This window comes from Mustela nigripes, chromosome X (genome assembly GCF_022355385.1).
Source record: "Mustela nigripes isolate SB6536 chromosome X, MUSNIG.SB6536, whole genome shotgun sequence".
NCBI classification, from domain to species: Eukaryota; Metazoa; Chordata; class Mammalia; order Carnivora; family Mustelidae; genus Mustela; species Mustela nigripes.
Genome location: NC_081575.1, coordinates 96,345,375 through 96,367,031, shown reverse-complemented (window position 1 = coordinate 96,367,031; position 21,657 = coordinate 96,345,375). Strand labels below are relative to the sequence as shown.

The 21,657-nt window shown below is 36.2% G+C and overlaps 1 protein-coding gene across 1 annotated transcript in view; it reads right to left on the bottom strand.

Annotated features, from left to right (window-relative positions):
* Positions 1-21,657, bottom strand: part of DMD (dystrophin) — a 1,970,015-nt gene that overhangs the window by 1,414,851 nt on the left and 533,507 nt on the right. The window contains exon 17 of the mRNA XM_059385278.1: positions 16,255-16,430. Within this exon, the coding sequence (XP_059241261.1) occupies positions 16,255-16,430 (176 nt within the window). The remainder of the gene's footprint in view (positions 1-16,254; positions 16,431-21,657) is intronic.

The window sequence follows — 21,657 nt, the reverse complement described above, 5'->3', positions numbered from 1 at the left end:
AGCTGAAGATCTTTAGAAAGTAAAATGTTGACTCTTTTACAATATGTTAAATATTACAGGACCATAAGGCTCTAGACCTAGACTAGGTAACTTAACAAGCCAAATTTGTAACATACATTTTAATTAGCTAAAACACACACTTTTATGATTAATGGAAACAAAACTATGATTCTTTTTCAATGGTATTATAGTTTTGTTTCCATTTACATAGAAGAAAAGTTTTTGGAAGGGAGGTAAGAGTTTAAAATTTTGTTAATTATATATTTTTTAAGATTTTTATTCATTTATTTGGGAGACAGAACAATAGTGGGAACATAAATGGGGGGCAGAGGGAGAGAGAGAGAGAAGCACTCCCCCTGCTAAGCAGGGAGCCTGCTAAGCAGGGAGCCTGATTGGGAGCTGGGGTCTCTAGGCTGGCTAATCCCAGGACCCTGTGTTCATGACCTGAGCTGAAGGCATATGCTTAACCAACTGAGCCACCCAGGCAACCTTGTTAGTTGTATTTTTAATAGTTATCATTGAACACATCAAAATTGGAAGGGGAGGTGAATCATGAGAGACTGTGGACTCTGTAAAACAATCTGAGGGGTTTGAAGTGGCGGGGGGGAGGGAGGTTGGAGTACCAGGTGGTGGGTATTATAGAGGGCACGGATTGCATGGAGCACTGGTGTGGTGCAAAAATAATGAATACTGTTATGCTAAAAATAAATAAATTAAATTTAAAAAACTAATGAAGTACTGTATGGTGACTAACATAATAAAATCTATTAAAAAAAGAAATAAAAAATAATAACTATCTTCTTCAGAGTTCTAAAAAATGAGAAAACATTTTGATTCTGTATCAGTGTACAGGTACTCTCCTGATCCCAGGCCATCTGAAGAACTCCTATTCATCTTCCAAGATTGAGTAAATAATACACAACTTCTGTGAAGATTTTCTTGATCAACTTTACACTCCCCCTTCAACTTTCTTTCTGGGAACTTCGGTCCTTCCTTCCCTTATGTTTCTACATGTTACTTGCTTTTAAATATTCAATAGAGTACAAATTCAATTTGAATTAGAGAGATCTTATAAAATATCAAATGAAACTCGGTATATATCCTGCTTGTGCTAAAAATAAAGTTTATTTAAAACCTTAAGATGTGCTGAGTATATGGTAATTGCTATACTTCATAGTTATAAAATAATGTAAGGGGGGGAAATCCTATTTAGCTCAGAGAAAACAAGTCAATCTTTTGATAAATACCTCCTCCAAATCAGGGTAGTTTGTGCACTGCATACACAAACTTGTGTGGTGTTTGTACAGTGTGGTTGTGTTTTTCTTGGCTGGGCGGGGAGGGAAGAGATAGGGTGACATGATTGCCTTATAGTTTTTATAATGTGTGTGATGTACGTAAGTGTTTCATGTGTATATTTGTATATGCTTTAAACACAAAGTAAATATGGTGCAGTGGAAAATTACTGAACTGAAAGTCAGGTGTCACAGATTTTAATCAATCATTGTGATCTTTTTGCTGTTTTCTTAGGCACATGATTTAACTTCTCTGATCTTCCTTTACTTCTTCCATTAAATTGCAGAAATAGAAAAGCTTCTACTCCATCAAACTGGTTTTAAAATAGAAACTCACATATACTTCTTAATAGTTACTCTTAAATGTATTTATTTACTTTGCTAATTAAAACAATTTTGACCTGAGATACAAAGCTGAGGTCAGTTCTGTTTACATTGCAGCACTGATATTCTAATTATATTAGTCTGTTTACCTAGCAATCAAATAAAATAACGTCTAAGGATGTTATAACTCCCAGTTATAATAAGAACCCTACAAACTCAACAGTTTACACAGCACTTGAAACAAAATATGATGAATGAGAAAGAATGCTGTCTTCAATTATTATAAACTTGCTACAGTAACAGTCCTATCAAGTTCTCTATTTTCCTTATGTTTGCATGATCTTATTTACAAGTTTTAATGTATTTCTAGTTTTATATGTGTGAGTTTAAGTGCATCACTCATAAAATTATGTTTCAGTACAGTAAAATGTAATGATTCCAAATTGTGCAGAAATGCATCTGAAAAGATACTAAAAAATCAATTTCTATGTAGTTTACCTTGTCCTAAAATATGCCTATTTAACATGTGCTTTAAAATTCTGAATTCTAAACCAATATATAAAATTTGTCCTTAAAATCATGTGTCTTGTTCATTGTCAATTATGGCAAACAAAATTATATGTTTAGAGCCTATAAAAATACTGCCTTTTAAAATATATGCCCTTGGATACAAACCCCAGTGATTTAATATTTTTAAGCTATAAACGTTAGAAACCTCCATGAGTTATCTGGCAATGATATTAATCTTTGTACCTCCAGGATAGCCAACTGCACCGAATGGAATGAAACTCCTACAAAATTTTGTTTCTCAATGAAAAAGTAAAACTTAACTAAACTATTTTAACATCTAGTAGATAAAAATGACTAAGATAATCTTCTTAATTTGGTAACAGATCTTAACCATTTAGAAATACTTTGGTTCTATTTATTTCTAAAACATGATAGGGCTACAAAGAAGTCACTTTCACATCTTCTGTCAATAGAACATCCAGGAAAACATACCTTAAAAATTAAGGAAATCCCCCCAAATTCTAAGATGCCAGAACTAGGTATATTAGAGGAATTACTTTTAAATCACAGAGTGTGCAAGCATGTGGACAAAAATTGCATGACCCGAAGGACTGGAAATAAAATGTTGCTAAGCCACAGATGCATAGAGACTATTTTTCATTTTCAGTAAACTGAAAATCCCTTTGAAACACAGTTCTGTACAAGAAAATTACCTTAACACAGGTTAATAGAAATATTCTCTTAAGTGACAGATGAAATCTTGTCATAGTAATAAATCTATGATCATACAATGTAATATGCTCAACTGGAAAACTCTGAGTCATTTGTTTTAAAATTAAATTTGATGTTTATTTAAAATGATGAAACCAAAAAGAGCTATGTAAGCCCTTGGGAGAAATAAATGTGGGTCACTAGAGGGCGCAGACTCCCTTACACTGCTTGTCTGGTCCTCAATTTTGCTTCTCTTTTATTTTCTTATCTACATAATGATAACATGGTGACAAATGGATTTTTCATGGGAGTTCTCTTACAGAAAAACATAAAATGTCCAAAGATACAGATAAAATGGTGTAAAAAGGACATGTTTGTAAGACACTCTCAGATTCACAGTTAAAAATGCCTTCAGCCATCTTAATACACATACCAAAGTATCTTAAAGTTCTAATGCAGACATTCCCTTGAGAAAACATCTTCAATTCGGGGAGACACACTTAATCCAAATAATAAGGCAGCATTTTCTGGATTTCATAACCCAGTAGTTTTTCCCCAGTTCATTAATTTTGCCTAATTTTTGAACATTTATAAATAGGGAGACACTCATGCTCTATAAATCTGCCTATAATTATATTCCTATAGATCTAGATGTTAATTTCCCATTTAAACACATTCAAAGAAAAAAAAGGAAAAACAGTATTTTAAGCATCTTGTTCATGTTATATGCTTTCATAAAGAAAAAATGTCATACCCCATGATGAGTTTAAGTTATTATAATTTTCATTTCATAGATAGACCATGAACACAGAGATTTAGAAAGTGTGAAACCTCCTTTGTTTTCAACACACAATGAAGTATGGAGTTAAAGTTCAAAACCAGGTCTGTCTAAATCCAAAGATTTCTACTACACTATACTTATTTTCCTTTGTTCCAAATGAAAAGAAAATCTGTATTTTTATATACAGAGGAAAAGTCAACACACATTTTCTTTCTGTTGCTATATATTAAAGGCTGGTAGTTACTACTGTGCTATTTAAAAATTTGATTGGAGTCTCTAACACTAGGACATTAATTCTAAACATTTTCATTAACCTTAACTACAATTCTTAGCTGCATAACTGAGAGCCCCATGGCATTATTAAATAGCTGTCATTCCTAGTTTAATTTTACTTTGGACTTATCCTTAATTTCCTTAAAAAATCCCAAATTTCCTATCCATTGATGTGTTTTCTGACATTAGAACTGATATTAAGCACAAGATGACAAAGGTTGTTATTTACGATGTATCATGGGGTTAACACTTAAAAGTCTTGCACTTGGAAAAAGCATTCAATTACTAGGACCTCTATTTATGCCTTGATGTTAAAAAGACACCTAACATTGAAAGAACGTTTCTTTTCAGTGAAAAAGCTCTCTGTATTTAAAGACAGACAAATGCTTCAATGGGACCCTAGAGTCGATGAGACTTCAGAATGTAGAACTGTCATAATCTAGGGAAAGTGCACACTTTTCATACACAGACCTCAACAAATTCTTAAACAGTCTCAGGAAAACTTTTAATTTCAGCTAAATAATTTGGTGAAATCACCTTTAGCTTCTCCTTAAAAGATAGCATGATAGAGTTTAAGAGTGTAGCATCCTGTGCTAGATGCTTCGGCTCAAATCCTGACTAAACATCTCCCTTTAAACTTTGAAAGCAGGGGCAAGTCACATGACTGACATTTCTGTGCTTTGTCTTTCCCACTGGCAAAAAGGGGGCAATAATTAAAAAAAAAAAGTTATGCCACTTACTGTTTACATATGTTAATCTGAGCAAATAATATGTAGAAGAGTGCCTGACATGTGGTAGAAGTCACATTTCTGCTAGCTACTAAGGTCACTGCCTCCCGTGACTCTTTCTTACTGGATTCAAGCCAGCCCTATGCTACTTTTCATATTACCTTGTTTTGTTAAGAACTGGCAAGCTATAAGCTATTACTGTAACCACAAGAATGAAAACTGTACCTGTATCTTAGCTGTTGTAAATAATGCTGCAATAAACATAGGGGTGCAGCTATCTTTTCTAATGAATGTTTTTGCTTTCTTTGGGTAAACCCCCAAGAGTGGAATTATTGAATCATAGGGTAGCTGTATTTTTAACTTTCTGAGGAACCTCCATACTGTTTTCCACAGGAGCTATACCAGTTTACATTCCCACCAACAGTACATGAGGGTTCCTTTTTCACCACATTGTTGCCAACACTTGTAATTTCTTATCTTTTTAAATTTAGTCATTCCGACAGGTACTAGGTGATATCTCATTGTGCTTTTGATTTGCATTTCCCTGATGATTAGTGTCCACTGATAGACAAATAGAGAACGAGGTGGTGGGGTGTGTGTACACACACACACACACACACACACACACACACACACACAGTGGACTATTATACAGCTATAGAAAAGGTTGAGATTGTGTCACGTGCAGCCACATGGATAGATTTAGAGGGTAGGGACGCCTGGGTGGCTCACTTGGTTGGGCAGCTGCCTTCGGCTCAGGTCATGATCCCAGCGTCGTGGGATCGAGTCCCGCATCGGGCTCCTTGCTCGGCAGGAAGCCTGCTTCTCCCTCTGCCTCTGCCTGCCATCCTGTCTGCCTGTGCTCGCTCTCTCCCTCACTCTCTCTCTGATAAATAAATAAAATCTTAAAAAAAAATTAAAAAAAAAAAGATTCAGAGGGTATTATGCTCAATGAAATAAGTCAGATTGAGAAAGCCAAATACCATATGATTTCACTCATATGTGGAAACTAAAAACAAAACAAATGAGTAAACAAACATAAGGAATATAATCAATGATACTGTAATAGCATAGTATAGTGACAGATGGTAGCTGCACTTATGGTGATCATAGCATAACATCTAGAGAAGTTGAATCACTATGTTGCACACCTGAAACTAATATAACATTGTGTGTCAACTATACTCAAATAAAAAAAAAATTAAACTACAAAGAAAACCATTAACAAAGAAAATAAAACAAATAAGTAAAAATCGACAGCCAAATAATGTCATCTACTGTATCCTTTATTGCAGGAAAAGGTAAACTATGGTCCATGGGACAAGTTCGGCCCACCATTGGTTTCATAAATAAAGTATTATTGGAACATGGCCATACTCATTCATTTACACATTGTTTACGACTGCTTTTTCCCTATAGCAGCAGAGTTTAGCACTTGTAAAACAAAGTACATGGTGCTCAATGTCTAAAATTGTTTCTATCTGGCTACTTCTGCTTTAGGCAAACAGAAACACAACCCTGTGTAAGTGCCAACTGTATACAGGCTTGTAGGACAGCCTGTATTTGAATTATCTTTTCCCTTCACCTTTAGTCTACATGCCCCTATCCTCTAAAAGAGTACACAGACACTAATTTGTCTGAGCTTTCCATGTACAACTCCAAGCAGGAAGTAAACTTTTCTTCCTTATGACTTCTCTAACATTATATCGGTACTTCTTCATGGCATAGCTTATACTACAATACAAACTTCAGGAGGGAAGGACTAAGTATAGTTCACAGATAGAGCAACTGGAGTGTCTGATAAACCATAGCAACTGATTAGACGCTGGTTGAAGGAAGATGGAAATTACCAAGAAAACTAACTTTTGCTGTCACTATATTCTTGAAATACGGTGGACTCATATTGACTACAGGAGTGTTCAAAGAACCCCTCCACACACTGGATGGTGCCTTGGACCCTGTGGGAGGCAATTTAAACTTTAAATACTCTCAGTGTGAAAGCTCACTGAGTTTAAAGGACTTCAACATGCTTTTATGTTGTGGGTCTTTAAAGTTTAAATAACTTCCAGTCAAGGTTCAGAGATGATCTAGTGCAATGCAGAAAGCCATTTAAATTTGGCATGTACTGACTGCCCCATTGCCACTTCCCTAGCATCATGAGTTGTTTCAATCTAACTATTTCTTTTAGTGAGCATCTCTATGAACTTTAGTTAAAACACAAAGTGGAACTCACTACTCTGCACAAAGGCAGGGTCTTAAGTTAGCTCAGGCCAACATAATAAAATATTAGACACTCAGTGGCTTAAACAACAGAAATTTATTTTCTCAGAGTTCTGGAAGCCAAAAGTTCAAGATCAAAGTGCCAGCATGGTCACTTTCTCGTGAGAGATTTCTTCCTGGTTTGTAGGTAGTCATCTTGACACAGCGTAGCAGGGAAAAAGAGAGCATTCTCCCCAGTGTCCCTTCTTAGAAGGGTACTAATCTCATCATAAGGGCCCCACCCTCATCAATTCATCTAACCATGATTATCTCCCAAACAGACCATTTCCAAATGCCGTCAGGTTGGAGTTAGGGCTTCAATACGTGACTTGTTGGGGGGAAACAATTCAATTGATAGGAGCTCAGTGAAATTTTACCTGCATGCGGTAGCACAAGGTATATTTACTTACAGAGTTACAAGTTTCTGACCAGGGAAGATAAGAATAAGAATATTCTCAGAAGATGTCAGAACAAGAATATTTTCCATTGTAATGCAAATGTAGCAATGGGAAGATAACGGCTCTAAATTAGCGATTGGGAATTCAGCCTTCTCCTGGGAAAAGGTTGTACATTTTTACCTAAATAATCAACAAGAGAGGCATGCATAATAAAATTTCCACAGTGTGAGGGCAAACAGGGAAAGTTATATAAATTCCATTTCAGAGATGAAGAAATAGATACTGAGTGAGGTTCAGTGACTTCCTTTAGTCACAGAGCTTACAAGTAGAAGATTCAAGTCCAGAACCAACCTGGGCAGTCAGAGGTACTTCCCAGTCTTCCATCACCTCCCTGACCAATTCCCTGTGTTAGGTTTCCTTTCTTTGCAACGCCAAAGAATGGTTTCTGTTTTCCTGATAAGACTGTGCCAAAATATCCATTCAACATCCCAAGAATAAATACTCATATATTTAGTGAATACCTGTGATGTGCTAACTTCTAGGTCAAACACTATAGGTCTAGAGTTGAAAATAAAGGACTCCTGGCCTCCAGGAGTTTACTGGAGATGCAGATGTACAAAACCAGAATCATTACAGTAATATTCTGTAAGTGTTTTGATGGAAGTATTAACAAGGCTAAGAAATGCCTGGGAGGTTGGGTTACCAGAGAAACAAGGTACTGGGTAGGGGGGTGTTGCAGGGGGAAGGAATGTGAGAGTAGACAAAGGGAAAGGGATAAAAAGATAACCTTAGGCAGAGAGAATGGTAGGTGTAAAGAAAGAGAAGCTTTAAGGAACATGGGATATTTGGCGACCAGAGAGTGGTTAATTAAAGCTGAGCAGAGGGCAGTGTCACTCGAAATGCAGTTTGGGGCCAATCTGTGAACTATTTGTTAGTAGTTTGCGACAAGAAAAGTCACCAGAATACAAATCCACTAAGTCACTAAGCATACTATTTCATCTGATTCCTTTTTAATTGCAAAGCTTTCTGGACAAAGGAAGCAGTGCATTGATTTATATTCTAGCCCAAGCTCCTTATCTCACAGTGCCCTGGTGATGCACAGTTTGCAGACTATTTTGAGGAGCACTGGCATACAAAGAAATGGGCAGGGCAAAGGGAGTGAAGCTGGGGAGTTAGGCAGCTCGAGATCAGAAAGGAATTTTTGTGCCATGCATTTCAAGAATTACAGGTAGAGGAATGATCTAATTAAAACTGCATTTTCAGATAGCCCTCAGGAGGCTGTGAAGTGTATGAATAAGAAGAATGAAAGGAGAGGCAGAGGAATGAGTTAAGAATTTCAGGCAGAAAATTATCAGAAACTAAAGTAGAATGAAGATACCCTGGATAAAAAGGAAAGGGCAAAGGCAAGAAAATTTAGGCATACTTGGACATATTTACTGGGGTGGCAGATATCAGGACCACTGTAGGAGGCTACACAGGTTGTTGACTGCACAACTCCAGAAGGTGCTGCTTATAGAAATTATGACATGAATGGTGCTCTCTAAAATTGTGCAATCCAACTGCAGAACCACATTTGAAACTTCTGCAAGAAGGCCAGGTATAAATGCTCAATAAACATGTAGATCACACACAGAGGAACAACAGGAGGGAGGTCAAGCTAGAGATAATCGTTTGGAAATCATCAGATATTGGTGGCTGATAGAGACAAGACTACAAATGATACTGCCTTGGGAAAGAACATGTTGTGAGAAGAAAATGATAGCAAAAGGTGAATCCTGTGGAGGCTATTAAAAAGACAAGAGGAGGAGACTGAGAAGCCTTAGTTAGAAAGTGAGGAGGAGAAAAGAAAGAGGAGGGAACAATGTTCTAGAACCCAAGGGAGAAGAAAATTTCAAGAAGGGACTAATCATCACTGTCAAGCACAGCACAAAGGTCAAGAAGGACAGGAACTGAAGAGGGACCTTTGGAGCCAGCAATTACAGAGCTCTCTGGTGACCTTGCTCTGAGCAGATTCAGGGCTCAATGTAGACGACTACAGCTTTGGGGCTGTATTAGAAGTAGGTAGTGGCGGCTCAGATCTTCTGATTAAAAATCATCTTTTCCTCAGCTATGATTCTTCATTGAGACGAATAAATAATAAATTGACTATCATTTTCATCACCCAAGGGACAAATAAAACTGCATGTCCCAGATCTGAGAATAGGGCCCTGTCTTTCTTCCTGCTGGCATACCTCTATGACTTTACATTCTTGAAGAGCACATTTTCCTACACCTGCTGCATCTAGACAGCCAGAGCTATGTATACCATAGCATGGGGCCCGTTTCCATTATAATGTGTCTCAGTTTATAGCATGTACCAGACATCTACTATATAGGAGAGCCCATACCAGGTAAGGACTAAGATATGGACCCTGGTCCAGGGAAGGGTCCACTTAAGTCAAGTGGGTCAAACAGGCATATAAATAGATCATTCCAACCTAAGCAAAAGAGGTGTCATAAGATGGAATGGGAACATCACTTAGCCTAACTGGGAGTTGTGGTTCCTATCACTGAGGTCAGTTTGGGGACAAAGAAGCAAGAGTCAGGTTTAGCTGAGATGATGCTCCAGTACACTGATCTACAAACTGTGGGCTCTGAACAAGAATCATCAGCATAACCTAGATATCTATTGGCAATTAAGACTCTCAAGGCATCACTCCAGATCCACTGAAACTAAATATGGTAGGGACAAGTAATCTGTCTTTTCATAAGCCCTCCAGATGATTCCTCTGATACATGCTAATATATGAGACCCGCTGGTTTTGTGCAAGGATTCTCAAACTTTACAGCTTATCAGAATGACCTGGGAGCATGTCAAAGATTCCTAGGCCTACCTGCAGTGTTTCTGATACAGCAAGGTTGGGGTGGTCCCCCCAAATCCACATGTCTAATATGTTCCCAAGTGATGCTGCTGCTTCATGCACAACACTAAGAATGTTGCCGCTCTAAGTGTTCTCTGGTCACTTAGTAGGCCTCTAGAATTCACATCCCTACATTCCCCAAAACATATTTATTGGCTTATTCTTGACTTATATGACAAAATAATTTTAAGAACCTGAAACAGGTGGTTATATTTTGGAATATCTGAAAGTGGTATGTAAGGTTTCTATTCTTCACCCAAAACAAGCTCCTAAACTGAAATTTGAGTCTATTACCAAGGTCATTTGACTCTAATACATAAAAAGAAGCAAGCCATTGCAACTATAACACTGGAATAGAAATGAGGAGACTCAGCACTAGTCCTTATTTTGCAACTGAAAGCAAGTTATTTAACCTTTCTGGATTTCAATTAACCTGTAACTGTAGACAAGTCTACAGTTTCATCTCCTTAGATAAAAGATGCAAAGTTTCATTTTTCTGGGCCATGCCAAGGGGCAAAAATGTTATTGCTGACACCAGTATCCTGAGTGTTTTAAGATCAATTTATCATATAGAAAATTTAAAAAAATAGCTTAGAAATCTTAATCATTTAATAGATTCTTGAAGTTAAATAAAGTGTTTTAGTTTACGACTTCCAGATTATAATTTGGGAATTAAAGTAAAAATAAATATCTAACACAAAAATATTTTAGGCTATAATCTTATAAAACTGCAGAGTCTTTTTTCTTTTCTAGAAAGGGTCTTATCTAACACTTACCTAACTTCCTCCCAACTATGTGACATAAATGAATATCAGTCGACAGACATAAAAAGAAAGTAAACACAAACATGATCAAGCTGAAAACTAAAAACTAAAATAATAATGCAGGTGTGCAATTGCCCAGTCAATGTATTCTGCAACTTAGTAAGCATACAAGAAACAGAGAAAGCAAACTTCACACTCAGTCTGCTTAGCCTAGAGAAGAGTAAAATGCTAAGCGAATTAAGGTATTTCTAAATGTCTCTATACTTCCCTGCAGGTCAAAGATACTCATTTATTAACACTGTACTTGGGAAAATTATCTTTATTGAGATGGCATTTACCTAAGAAAAAGATCTATTTTGCCAGTGGTTTCACCTGGTTGATACAAAAATGTAAATGAAAGCTGTTGTGAAAGTCTCTTAAAATAACTGCCATATGATTAGGAACTAATCTCCTCAATAAATTCCAATTAACTACATAATAGATCTAGTTTTAACATAGTCTGAGTTCCATACTCTGGTAATTACCTATATGTAAAATAATATTACTGAACTGCAGGGATAAATTGCTGTTAAAAATAATTACCCTCTGACCCAGGATCATTAGCACTTTTGGATATCTTAGTATAAGGACGACAATTTATGCAGTAAATACAAAAAAAGTAGAAACTGTATAGTTATTAAGGAATGAACTAAACATCTTAGATATTTATTTTTTTATTTATTTTCAGAACATCCTAGATATTTAAAAAACTTGTGTGGTACAAAGCTGAATTTTAAATCCCTTAATAGTTTTGAGCAAAAAATTATATCTTTTGGGGTAAAGAAAGAATTACTAAAGATTATTAGAATGTCCATTTGCTTCTTATTAAGAACAATTCCATGAAGAACTAGGTAAAATTCTGAAGTGCAAAGATTGGAATATAAAATTTTATTTATCTCAATTAATTGAACTGCATTATTCATTCTTTCATTAAATAAATAAATAAATAAATAAATAAACAAAACAAAACTAATGTACTATAGTTTGGCTAATTGAATTTAAATAAAAAGGGGAAATTAACACTTACAAAGGCAAAAAAAATAAATAGCCATTGATTATTATATGCCATACCATATATGGAATCCACATAAAGCATACAGAAGAATAGTAACAGGACTTCTTTGTTGTAATCGGTGATGAGAAAAATTTATGTGGGTGACATTAAGGCATATAGCAAAAGAATGTAATGTAAAGGTGCCTGGGTAGCTCAGTCGGTTGAGCAGCTGATTTTTCATCTGGGCTCAGGTCAGGATCTGAGTCCTGGAATGGAGCCTGTGTCAGGATCCACGATCAACAGAGGGTCAGCTTGGGAATTCTCTCTCTGGCTCTCTCTCTCTGCCCCTCCCCCCACTTGTGCACACATTCTTTCTAAATTAAATAAATCTTAAAAAAAAAATAAAGAATGTAATGGAATTTACCGGCTGGGGTGGAAAGACTCTGGGGAAGCTATAAATAAAATAACTAGGACAATAATATTGAATACCTTCAGAAGTTATTTGTGCTTTATTTGGGGGGAAACTTGAGTTACAAGGCTCTCAGGTCTGAAGGATCAGCCTAAAAGCCCCATTTTCGGGGCACCTGGGTGGCTCAGTGGGTTACTTGTCTGCCTTCAGCTCAGGTCATGATCTCAAGGTCCTAGAATCCAGTCCTACGTGGGGCTCCCAGCTCAGCATGGAGTCTGCTTCTCTCTCTCCCTCTGCTCCTCCCCCCTGGCTCATGCTCATGCATGCTCTCATGCTCTCTCTCTCTCAAATAAATAAATAAAATATTTTTTAATGTCACATTTTAGATATATTAATTTGAGGCAGATTAATCAGAAAGGGGCCAAATCTCACTACATCAAGTTATAGGACTTAGTTATGGCGTTGCTAGTTAGAATGATTGGGAGGGAAACGGGAGAAGTGGTCACATGCCCAATAATATATTGCAACAGTAATAAATAAGGGGCAAGGTAAGAGATCACAGATGGACAGAAATAGAGAAGTCAGGTGGTAAATTCTGTTTTGGAGAGGAAGCCGAGAAGGCAATTTTTGGTTACATTCTTTAACTTCAGATGGTGTTTTTATCAATGGAATCTTTTTTCACCAATGGTGCATGATCACCGTTTCCACCCCCAGCACCGCTGCCACTTCTACCATCATCACCACCTGGACCACCGTCTCCACCACCATCTCTGCCATGTCTATCACCTCCTCCACGCCTACCACAAGTCCTGCCATGACCACCATAACCAAACAACAAGAATAACAGCTATAGTATTTCCTGAATTCTTTTTACCTCACAGGCACTGTAGCAAATGCTTCCTACTTAATCCTCACAGTCAGTATTTTATAATGTGAGGATAGTGAATTTGAGGTACAGGAATTAGGCAGTTTGCCTGGGATCACAAGCCAGTAGTTAGTTAAGACAGGCAGGTTTCAAACTTGATTATTTCTGATTCCAAAACCCATGCTTTCTCCGATATTTGCCCCTCCTTTAGATGTGCAGACAACAAATTATAATAAGTAAAATACTGCTACAACATATGAGTAACTAGGTGTGGTTAAATGGAGGCAACAGCTGCTTGTATTTGATTAAAAAAAAAAAAAAACCCTGAAGCACCGACTAGATGCACAAGTAGAAGAACATAGTTTCAAAGAAATAAACATAAAATTTAAGGGAGAGTGTCAGATATGGAGCTCTAAGTATGATCTTGGAGTCATTTACTAAGAGGCTGAAACAATGAATTTATGAGATACTACCATGATTAGGCAAAATGTCTCAGACCTTTTTATTAGAAAAAAAGTCTGTGGTAGGGACAGAATAAGCAGTGTGTCAGAGAAGCTGAAAAAGTAGATCATTTTTAAAAGATGAGTATTTAATAGATTGTCAAGACTATAGTCTTGACAGTTAAATGCCAGGAGTTCTCACATGGGACAAGAGATGGACACTAGCTATTGTAAAGCTTACAGTCATGTTTGTACAATGCTTCTTGAACCATTACAGTATTTTAACCAGATTCCATCCTATAGACAATTATCACTAACTGAAATGAACTGTCCTAATTATTCACTTGTTTGTATTCTTTGTTCAGTAGAAATTTATCAATCAGGAGTCTTATATAAAGCATCCATGTTATTGTACTGTCCAAATCTGGACATATTTGAAAGTTGGTGTTATATATAATTATGATGCCACAAAAGGTATAACCTGGGATGGATTCAGAGAAACCAAGATATAAGACCATATATCTGCTGAAGACACATTTTAGTACCCGGTCTAGGTTGTGTAGTAGGCTCCCTTAGTTGAAATCCTAGCTCACGCACTCTGTAGCTGTGTATAAGAGTAATAATAGCCATACTATCCTGTAGGGTAATTAGGAAGAATAAACACACTGTGCAGATAAAGCATTTAATCTAGCACTGAGCACATTTAAAAAACCATCACTAAGTGTTAAAGATTTTATTTAAGTAATATATACTTGATGCTCTTCATTGGTCACCTCATTTCAGGCACTTACAAAAATTGCTGACAGCATATGATGCAAACAGAATTTAAGAGACAAAATATTTCACCACTGGCCACACTTTCCTGAAAACAAAAAAAGTAACAGAACACATTTTTTCTTAACCAAATACATTCCCCAAACACAAGCCAAGAATATGCTTGGCAGGAGCCAAGAGAGAGACTGATGTGAATCAACTTGTGCTGCTAATTTCTGTATTAGGACAATCTTGAATATATTAGGAGGGTAAGACAAGTAGGTTTCCATACTGCTCTCCTTGGAAAATTCTTGGAGAGCTTTTGGGTTAGACAGTCTCTGTGACCACTACCCAACCCTGCCTTTGCAATGTGAAAGCCATCTCAGATGTTACATAAATAAATGACTGCGACTATGTTTCCATAAAACCTTTATTGACACTGCCATCTGAATTTCATACATTATCACATGTCAGGAAATATTCTTCTTTTGATTATTTTAAACCATTTAAATGTGTAAAAATAGGGGCGCCTGGGTGGCTCAGTGGGTTAAGCCGCTGCCTTCGGCTCAGGTCATGATCTCAGGGTCCTGGGATCAAGTCCCGCATCGGACTCTCTGCTCAGCAGGGAGCCTGCTTCCCTCTCTCTCTCTCTCTCTGCCTGCCTCTCTGCCTACTTGTGATCTCTCTCTGTCAAATAAATAAATAAAATCTTTAAAAAAAATAAATGTGTAAAAATAATTCTCGGCTCATGAGCCATAAAAAACTGGCAGCAAGGTGAACTTAGTCTGCTGGATTCACTCAGCCACATAGACACAACCAGGGACAAAAGCCTAGCAGTTGACTGTGTAATTATGAGAGCAGGTTATAAATCACAGATTTAAAGAGAAGTATTGAAAGTCCCAAATAATATACTTGAGTAACTTCTCTAGGTGGTTTTTTCCTTTGCCTAGAACATCTGATGTGCTATTTTTGAGTATGCGCTCTTCTCATACTTCTACACCCTTGTATACATAAATTTTAATGTCAAGTGTTCCGTGCATTCCTAAACATATGCTGCTTAGAAACACAAGGCAGATTTTAATGTTCTTTCTTAATCTTAGAATGATAATAATTGGAATGAAAAAGAAATTGTACCTTTTTATGACTTTCATGCTAGTCTTGCATTTATGAAATTTTATTCTCATCATTTTAACATAGCCACTGAGGTACATAATACCTAACTTATCTATAACGCCTAGTTGAAAATATCCACAAAAAGATGAGTTAAAAATTCTAACACCTTCAAGATAAGACTTTAAAAATATCAAAGAACAGGAAATCTATTCTGTAATTACTCCTGATTTAGGATGTGCAGATTGAGACATTATGTTCTCGTAAACTAGCAGAATGGATCTCATCTATTATAGGTGTACTTTTTCATGAAAATGTACTTTCCATTACTGGGGGGGAAACATTTAATGCCAAAGGAGGCACTGAACAAGTAGGCTGTTGGTAAGAAAAAAAAAAAAAAAAAAAAGAAAGGAACTTTCAGGATAAAATGGGTTCATGGCAGTTCATTACATGTGGTTTCTTCTTTTAATCCAGAAAACAATATTTCCACTGAGCATTTAGTTTTTGTTGGGATGGTGATTCCTTGGGCAAATTTTGAAATTTATATCACAATTTTCTAACTGAACTGACATGACAGGCACCTGAGGCTTCTGGAAATATTGTTTAAGTTAAAAACACTGCCATCTAAACAGCTATAAATGAGTTTTCCTGCTTAATAATTATTTTTTTGCTTGAGGATAAAGCCATGAATAAGAGCCTCTCACCTTTTCCTAATTTCAGAATCCACAATAATCTGCCTCTTCTTTTGGGGAGGTGGCGGTGGCAGTTCCTCTTGGGCATGTTTTACCAGAATTTGTTCCCTCGTGGTCACCATAGTTACCGTTTCCATTACAGTTGTCTGTGTTAGTGATGGCTGAGCGGTGGTGACAGCCTGTGAAATCTGCAAGAAGTATTGAAACAGAGGTCACACACTGCTTGAAAGACTTCAGTAAAGCCTGCTTGGAGTGGCAAAGGAAAATAATGAGAAACTGTTCCTGCTTGTTGGTAAATTGACCTTCAGATCAAAATAGCACCGTATTGAACCCAAATCAAATTGTTTTATCTGACTTAAGTTATGTTCACTTAAATCACAAAGGAAAGTAATTTCAAAACTGGAAGTAAACTTAGTGTCTCTTCAATTTATTGGCCAAGCTATGGAAAATAAAGGTGGGGGCAAAAGAGCAAAATTTACGGTGTCATTCTGACAGTTAATTAAACATGCTGTTTAAAGTGTTTATCACGTTAATGTAAATTTTACTAAGGTATCCTAGCACCAATTTCACTGCCTTGACCGACTACAGATGTTTATTAGTGTGCTGAATGCATCCTTGGTAATCAGATATAGTAATTATAGTCCACACATTTTCAAATAAAATCATTTGAGCTTTACAATAAGTGACTTTTTAACCAAATAAGTACAATGTCCTTTAAAATTACAATAAAATGAGTGCTGTGAAGTGTGTAAACCTGGTGATTCACAGACCTGTACCCCTGGGGATAAAAATATATGTTTATAAAAAATAAAAAATTATATTAAAAAAAATTACAATAAAATGTTGGGGCGCCTGGGTGGCTCAGTGGGTTAAAGCCTCTGCCTTCAGCTTAGGTCATGATCCCAGGGAGCCTGCTTCCCTTCCTCTCTCTGCCTGTCTCTCTTGTCTACTTGCAATCTCTGTCTGTCAAATAAATAAATAAAATCTTTTTTAAAATGAAATTATAATAAAATGTCAATGTAAAGTGTCTATTAGTCCAGTGCATTTAAGTTGAATATTATTCAAAAGCTAAAAAGCACATCACCCTTGTTTAACTAATGAGTATATTAAAATATTTGAGTCTCCAAAGTTAACATTAAAGATACTTCCTGGAGTGGTGATGCAACATGGGGGCTTAAGTGGGTAGGAGAAGAATAAATGAAACAAGATGGGATTGGGAGGGAGACAAACCATAAGTGACTCTTAATCTCACAAAACAAACTGAGGGTTGCTGGGGGGAGGGGGTTTGGGGGAAGGGGGTAGGATTATGGACATTGGGGAGGGTATGTGCTCTGGTGAGTGCTGTGAAGTGTGTAAACCTGGTGATTCACAGACCTATACCCCTGGGGATAAAAATATATGTTTATAAAAAATAAAAAATTAAAAAGAAATAAATATTTTCAAACTAAAAAAAAAAAAAAGATACTTTCTGGGTTAGAATCATACTAACTTTGTGCTCACACTTTCAAAAATTACCTTTTAAGCATAGATTATCACTCCTTGGAATAATATGGTGTGTGACCTAAATCATGAGAGGCTATCACCTCAGTAAGTGGGCATTACCAGACTAGCTATATAATGGCGAGACACCCTTCCATTCCTCAACCATCAACTCTCCGTCTCATAGCCCTTCTGTTATTAGAACTGAACAGTTACCTGCTGGGATATTGATCATTATTACACTTCTAGTAATCCAAATCATTTGGAAGACCTATTTACAAAGAGACCAAAATAGGCCAGCCTTAGATTCACTTACAGTTACTTGACATGCACAAAGCCAGGGATCTGGTTGAAGTCAAGATTACTTTGACTGACTTTCCTGAACTTGCAAAGAAATACGGAAAGGGTTTGGGTTAACCTCCATGGCTCACACATGACTGATTCCTTCAATGGTAGGAAATCAGAGAAGCCTCAGGATCTTATTGCAACTTCCAAAGAGGCAATTTGACACAGGAGTAATGAAATCTTTTGTCACAATGCCTTGTGTAAAAATTGCTTTTGACAAATACATTTTAGATGTGCTACCCTTACATATGTCAAGGCCTTAGAGACTTCTATTTTGGTAGCCTAAATAGTTTTTTTTTTTTTAAAGGACGTTAACAGGTTACTGAGTTTCTGCCTGTGTCAATACCAGTTTTATCTTCTTTAAGTTCTCCATAGATTCATTATTTAGAGTTTATCATTGAGCCTCAAACAATAATTATAGAGTCCATTGACAAATTACACCAAAATGAAGGCAGAAAGTAACACAGTTGTTAAAAAAAATGCTTAAAATAGAAGATCAAACCTAATTGTCCTTAATCCAAAATGATCATTACTTGATGAAACTAAGTTTACCTTTAATTTAAAAAAATGTCATTTTTAAGGAGGATTCTAAGAGCATTTAATTTTATTAGAGTAGTACTTTTTAACTATAAGCAAGTTTTTTTTGCATATGAAGATGGCTTGAAGAGAATACAGTTCAGGGGGAAATTTTCTAATTTTGTATGTGGAGGCACCAGAAGGCAGAAATTATGAAAATGCAAACATACTATTTATAGTTGTATCGAATGTTATGAAACATGTGTGCTACTGGATATTTGGCTGTGAAATTAATTTCTGTAGTATTAAAATATTTTCTCATTGATACTTACGAAATTGGATAGATGGGCCCACCAAGAGTAAGGTAAGGAGAAATGGCAACCTCATATACTACAAAAAGGCACTTAGAAATATAGCAAAACTTCTGAGAAAAAGCAATCATTTTTAATAAAATAATAGTAAGACATAGATTTCTAATTGTTCTATACTATAGTCATTATTGTACTATAATTGAAAATACTCCTTCATTTCCTTTGGGATGGAAGAATGGAAAAAAAACAACAACAACTGTTCATTGACCCTGTAACCACAGAATAAAATTTGTTATATTTAACAAATGAATACTTTCAATAGCTATTCCTTATAAGCAGAATAAAAACCAAATGGTCATGTACTAAATTTCCCTATGGCTTTTAGTTATTGGCTGTAAACACTTAATTATGTGTTAGAATCATTAGAAATACAGACAAGAAGGGATTATGGAGGTCATTTAGTATAACCTTCCACTTACTGTAGGATTTACTACTCCCAGAAGCAGATAACTCCTTCCAGAATACGGCAGCCAATCTTCCCATTGGCAAAGTTTTTACAGGTAGTAGAAGCCTCTCTTATTTTGACTTGGTTCACTTAAAGTTTGTTTTGAATCCTGAACCAACACAGAGTAAACCGAGTATTGTTTCTATCCAACAGTCTTAAAGACCTGAAGGTTGAAATCACGACTCTGACAAATCTCATTTCCAAGTTTTAAAATACCAGGTGTTTGCTAGAGTTAGATTTAATCGGATTTTGGTGCTCCAAAACCTAGGTTTCCTGACTTTGGACATCATATTTAATTAAAACAATCTAAAATTGTATGAGTTACTCAGCAGCTGAATCATGTTTTAATTAAATTCCAGCCTATGTTATATATGTATTACTACGGAACACACAAATGAATAAAATGGAATCTTGATTTTTAGGGAGCTTACAGTATAGTAGTCAAGGTGACAAACACACAGATAATTGTGAGACAAAGTGAGTGACACATGAAAATTATAAGTATGCAAAAATGATCGCCTGCACTGAACATATAGTAATCAAGGCAGTTTCTTTCTAAATGTTACAAAAACAAATTTCCCTCAACCAGTATCCTCATGTTTAAATGCTGATGCTACAGGCTGCATATAATACTTATCCCTGTTCACAGGATAAGGTATAATGGAAAAATGTTGGAAACAACCTAATGTCAGCAGGTACTCGGCTTAAATAAATTATAGTACATGCATGTGACAGAGTTATTGTACATGTTTCAAACATTTTCAATGTCACAGGAAAATATTTATATTATAGTACAGAGTAAACAACACACACAGTGCTTATGTTTTGGCAGGTAAAGCACAGATAATTTCTACTATGGACTATATATTTCTCTGTTCTTCCTATTTTCCAACTTTCTACAAAAAAAAAAAAAAAAAACATTTTCTGCAAAATGCTGCATTTCCAGGCAGAGAAAGCTTCCAGAATTTTTCTGTCCAAATTGTTGTTTTAGGTCTATCATACCTATGGATCTTTAGAACTATGGAAGTATGTCATCAAAATATATTAAAATAGCTCAACATTAGGACAGCTGAAAATCTACTAAGAATGACTTAATGCCTCCATTACAATGTTGAATGGAGCAGGGGCAAAATTAGAATATAACATAGTTTGAAAGATACTCGACAAACTTTGAGTCCACCCAACTAAACCTTCATTCAGTTGCCTTCCCCACTGTTACTTACTCAAGTGTAATTAACATACAGTGTTGTATTAGTTTCAGATGTATAATAAAATGATTCAAGAATTCTACATATCTCCCAGTTCTCATCAATACAGATGTACTCTTAACTTCCTTTACTTATTTCACCCATCCTCACCCACGTCTATCTTAATTATCAGTATAATGGAGACACTCAAGTGTCCTCATGAAAATAAAATGCATTTGTTTTTAAATACTATTCCCTTGATCTGTCAGTTAACCATCCAGTAAAACTGGAAAACAGTTTGTTTAGACTTCTTACAGTGATTAAAAGTGGGAGTCTTTGAGTCAGGCTCCACAATTCTCAAACCCCAGGTCCAAAGTTCACATAGGGTAGCATTTAGGGTAGGTTCATTTGTCTCTAAGAGCTTTGATTTCATTTCTTTGTAGGGAAACATAATGCACCTCTCACGAGGGTGTTGCAAACAGGGCTGGCTTCTTAGGTAGTCACCCAAGTACCCTCCCTCAAAGAACCCCATGCTCGGTTTCAGACTCTGTTTTCACATTCTTGACATCCTTAATAATATGAACAACAAGCCCTGCATTTTCATTTTTTATGGGGCCCCACAAATTATGTAGCCAAAACTTAGTTTCAAGAACTAAATGATGAAATGTTTGAATACAAAAAATGCTTTCTCAGTGCATATTAGTAATAATCATTATCTTTTCTAAATGTTCATAGAAAATTTATTTTTTTTTGTTCGTAGAAAATTTATTTTTTTTAAAGATTTTTATTTATTTGGCAGAGAGGGAGACAGCGAGAGAGGGAACACAACAAGAAGGGGTAATGGGAGATGGAGAAGCAGGCTTCCTGCCTCACAGAGAGCCCAATGTGGGGCTTAATTCAGGACCTGGAAATCACGACCTGAGCCAAAGGCAGACACCTAATGACTGAGCCACCCAGAGGCCCCTTAGTAGAAAATTTTTTTTAATTAAATTTATTTATTTTCCACATCTTCTTGATCCATTCATCTGTTGATGGACATCTAGGTTCTTTCCATAGTTTGGCTATTGTGGAT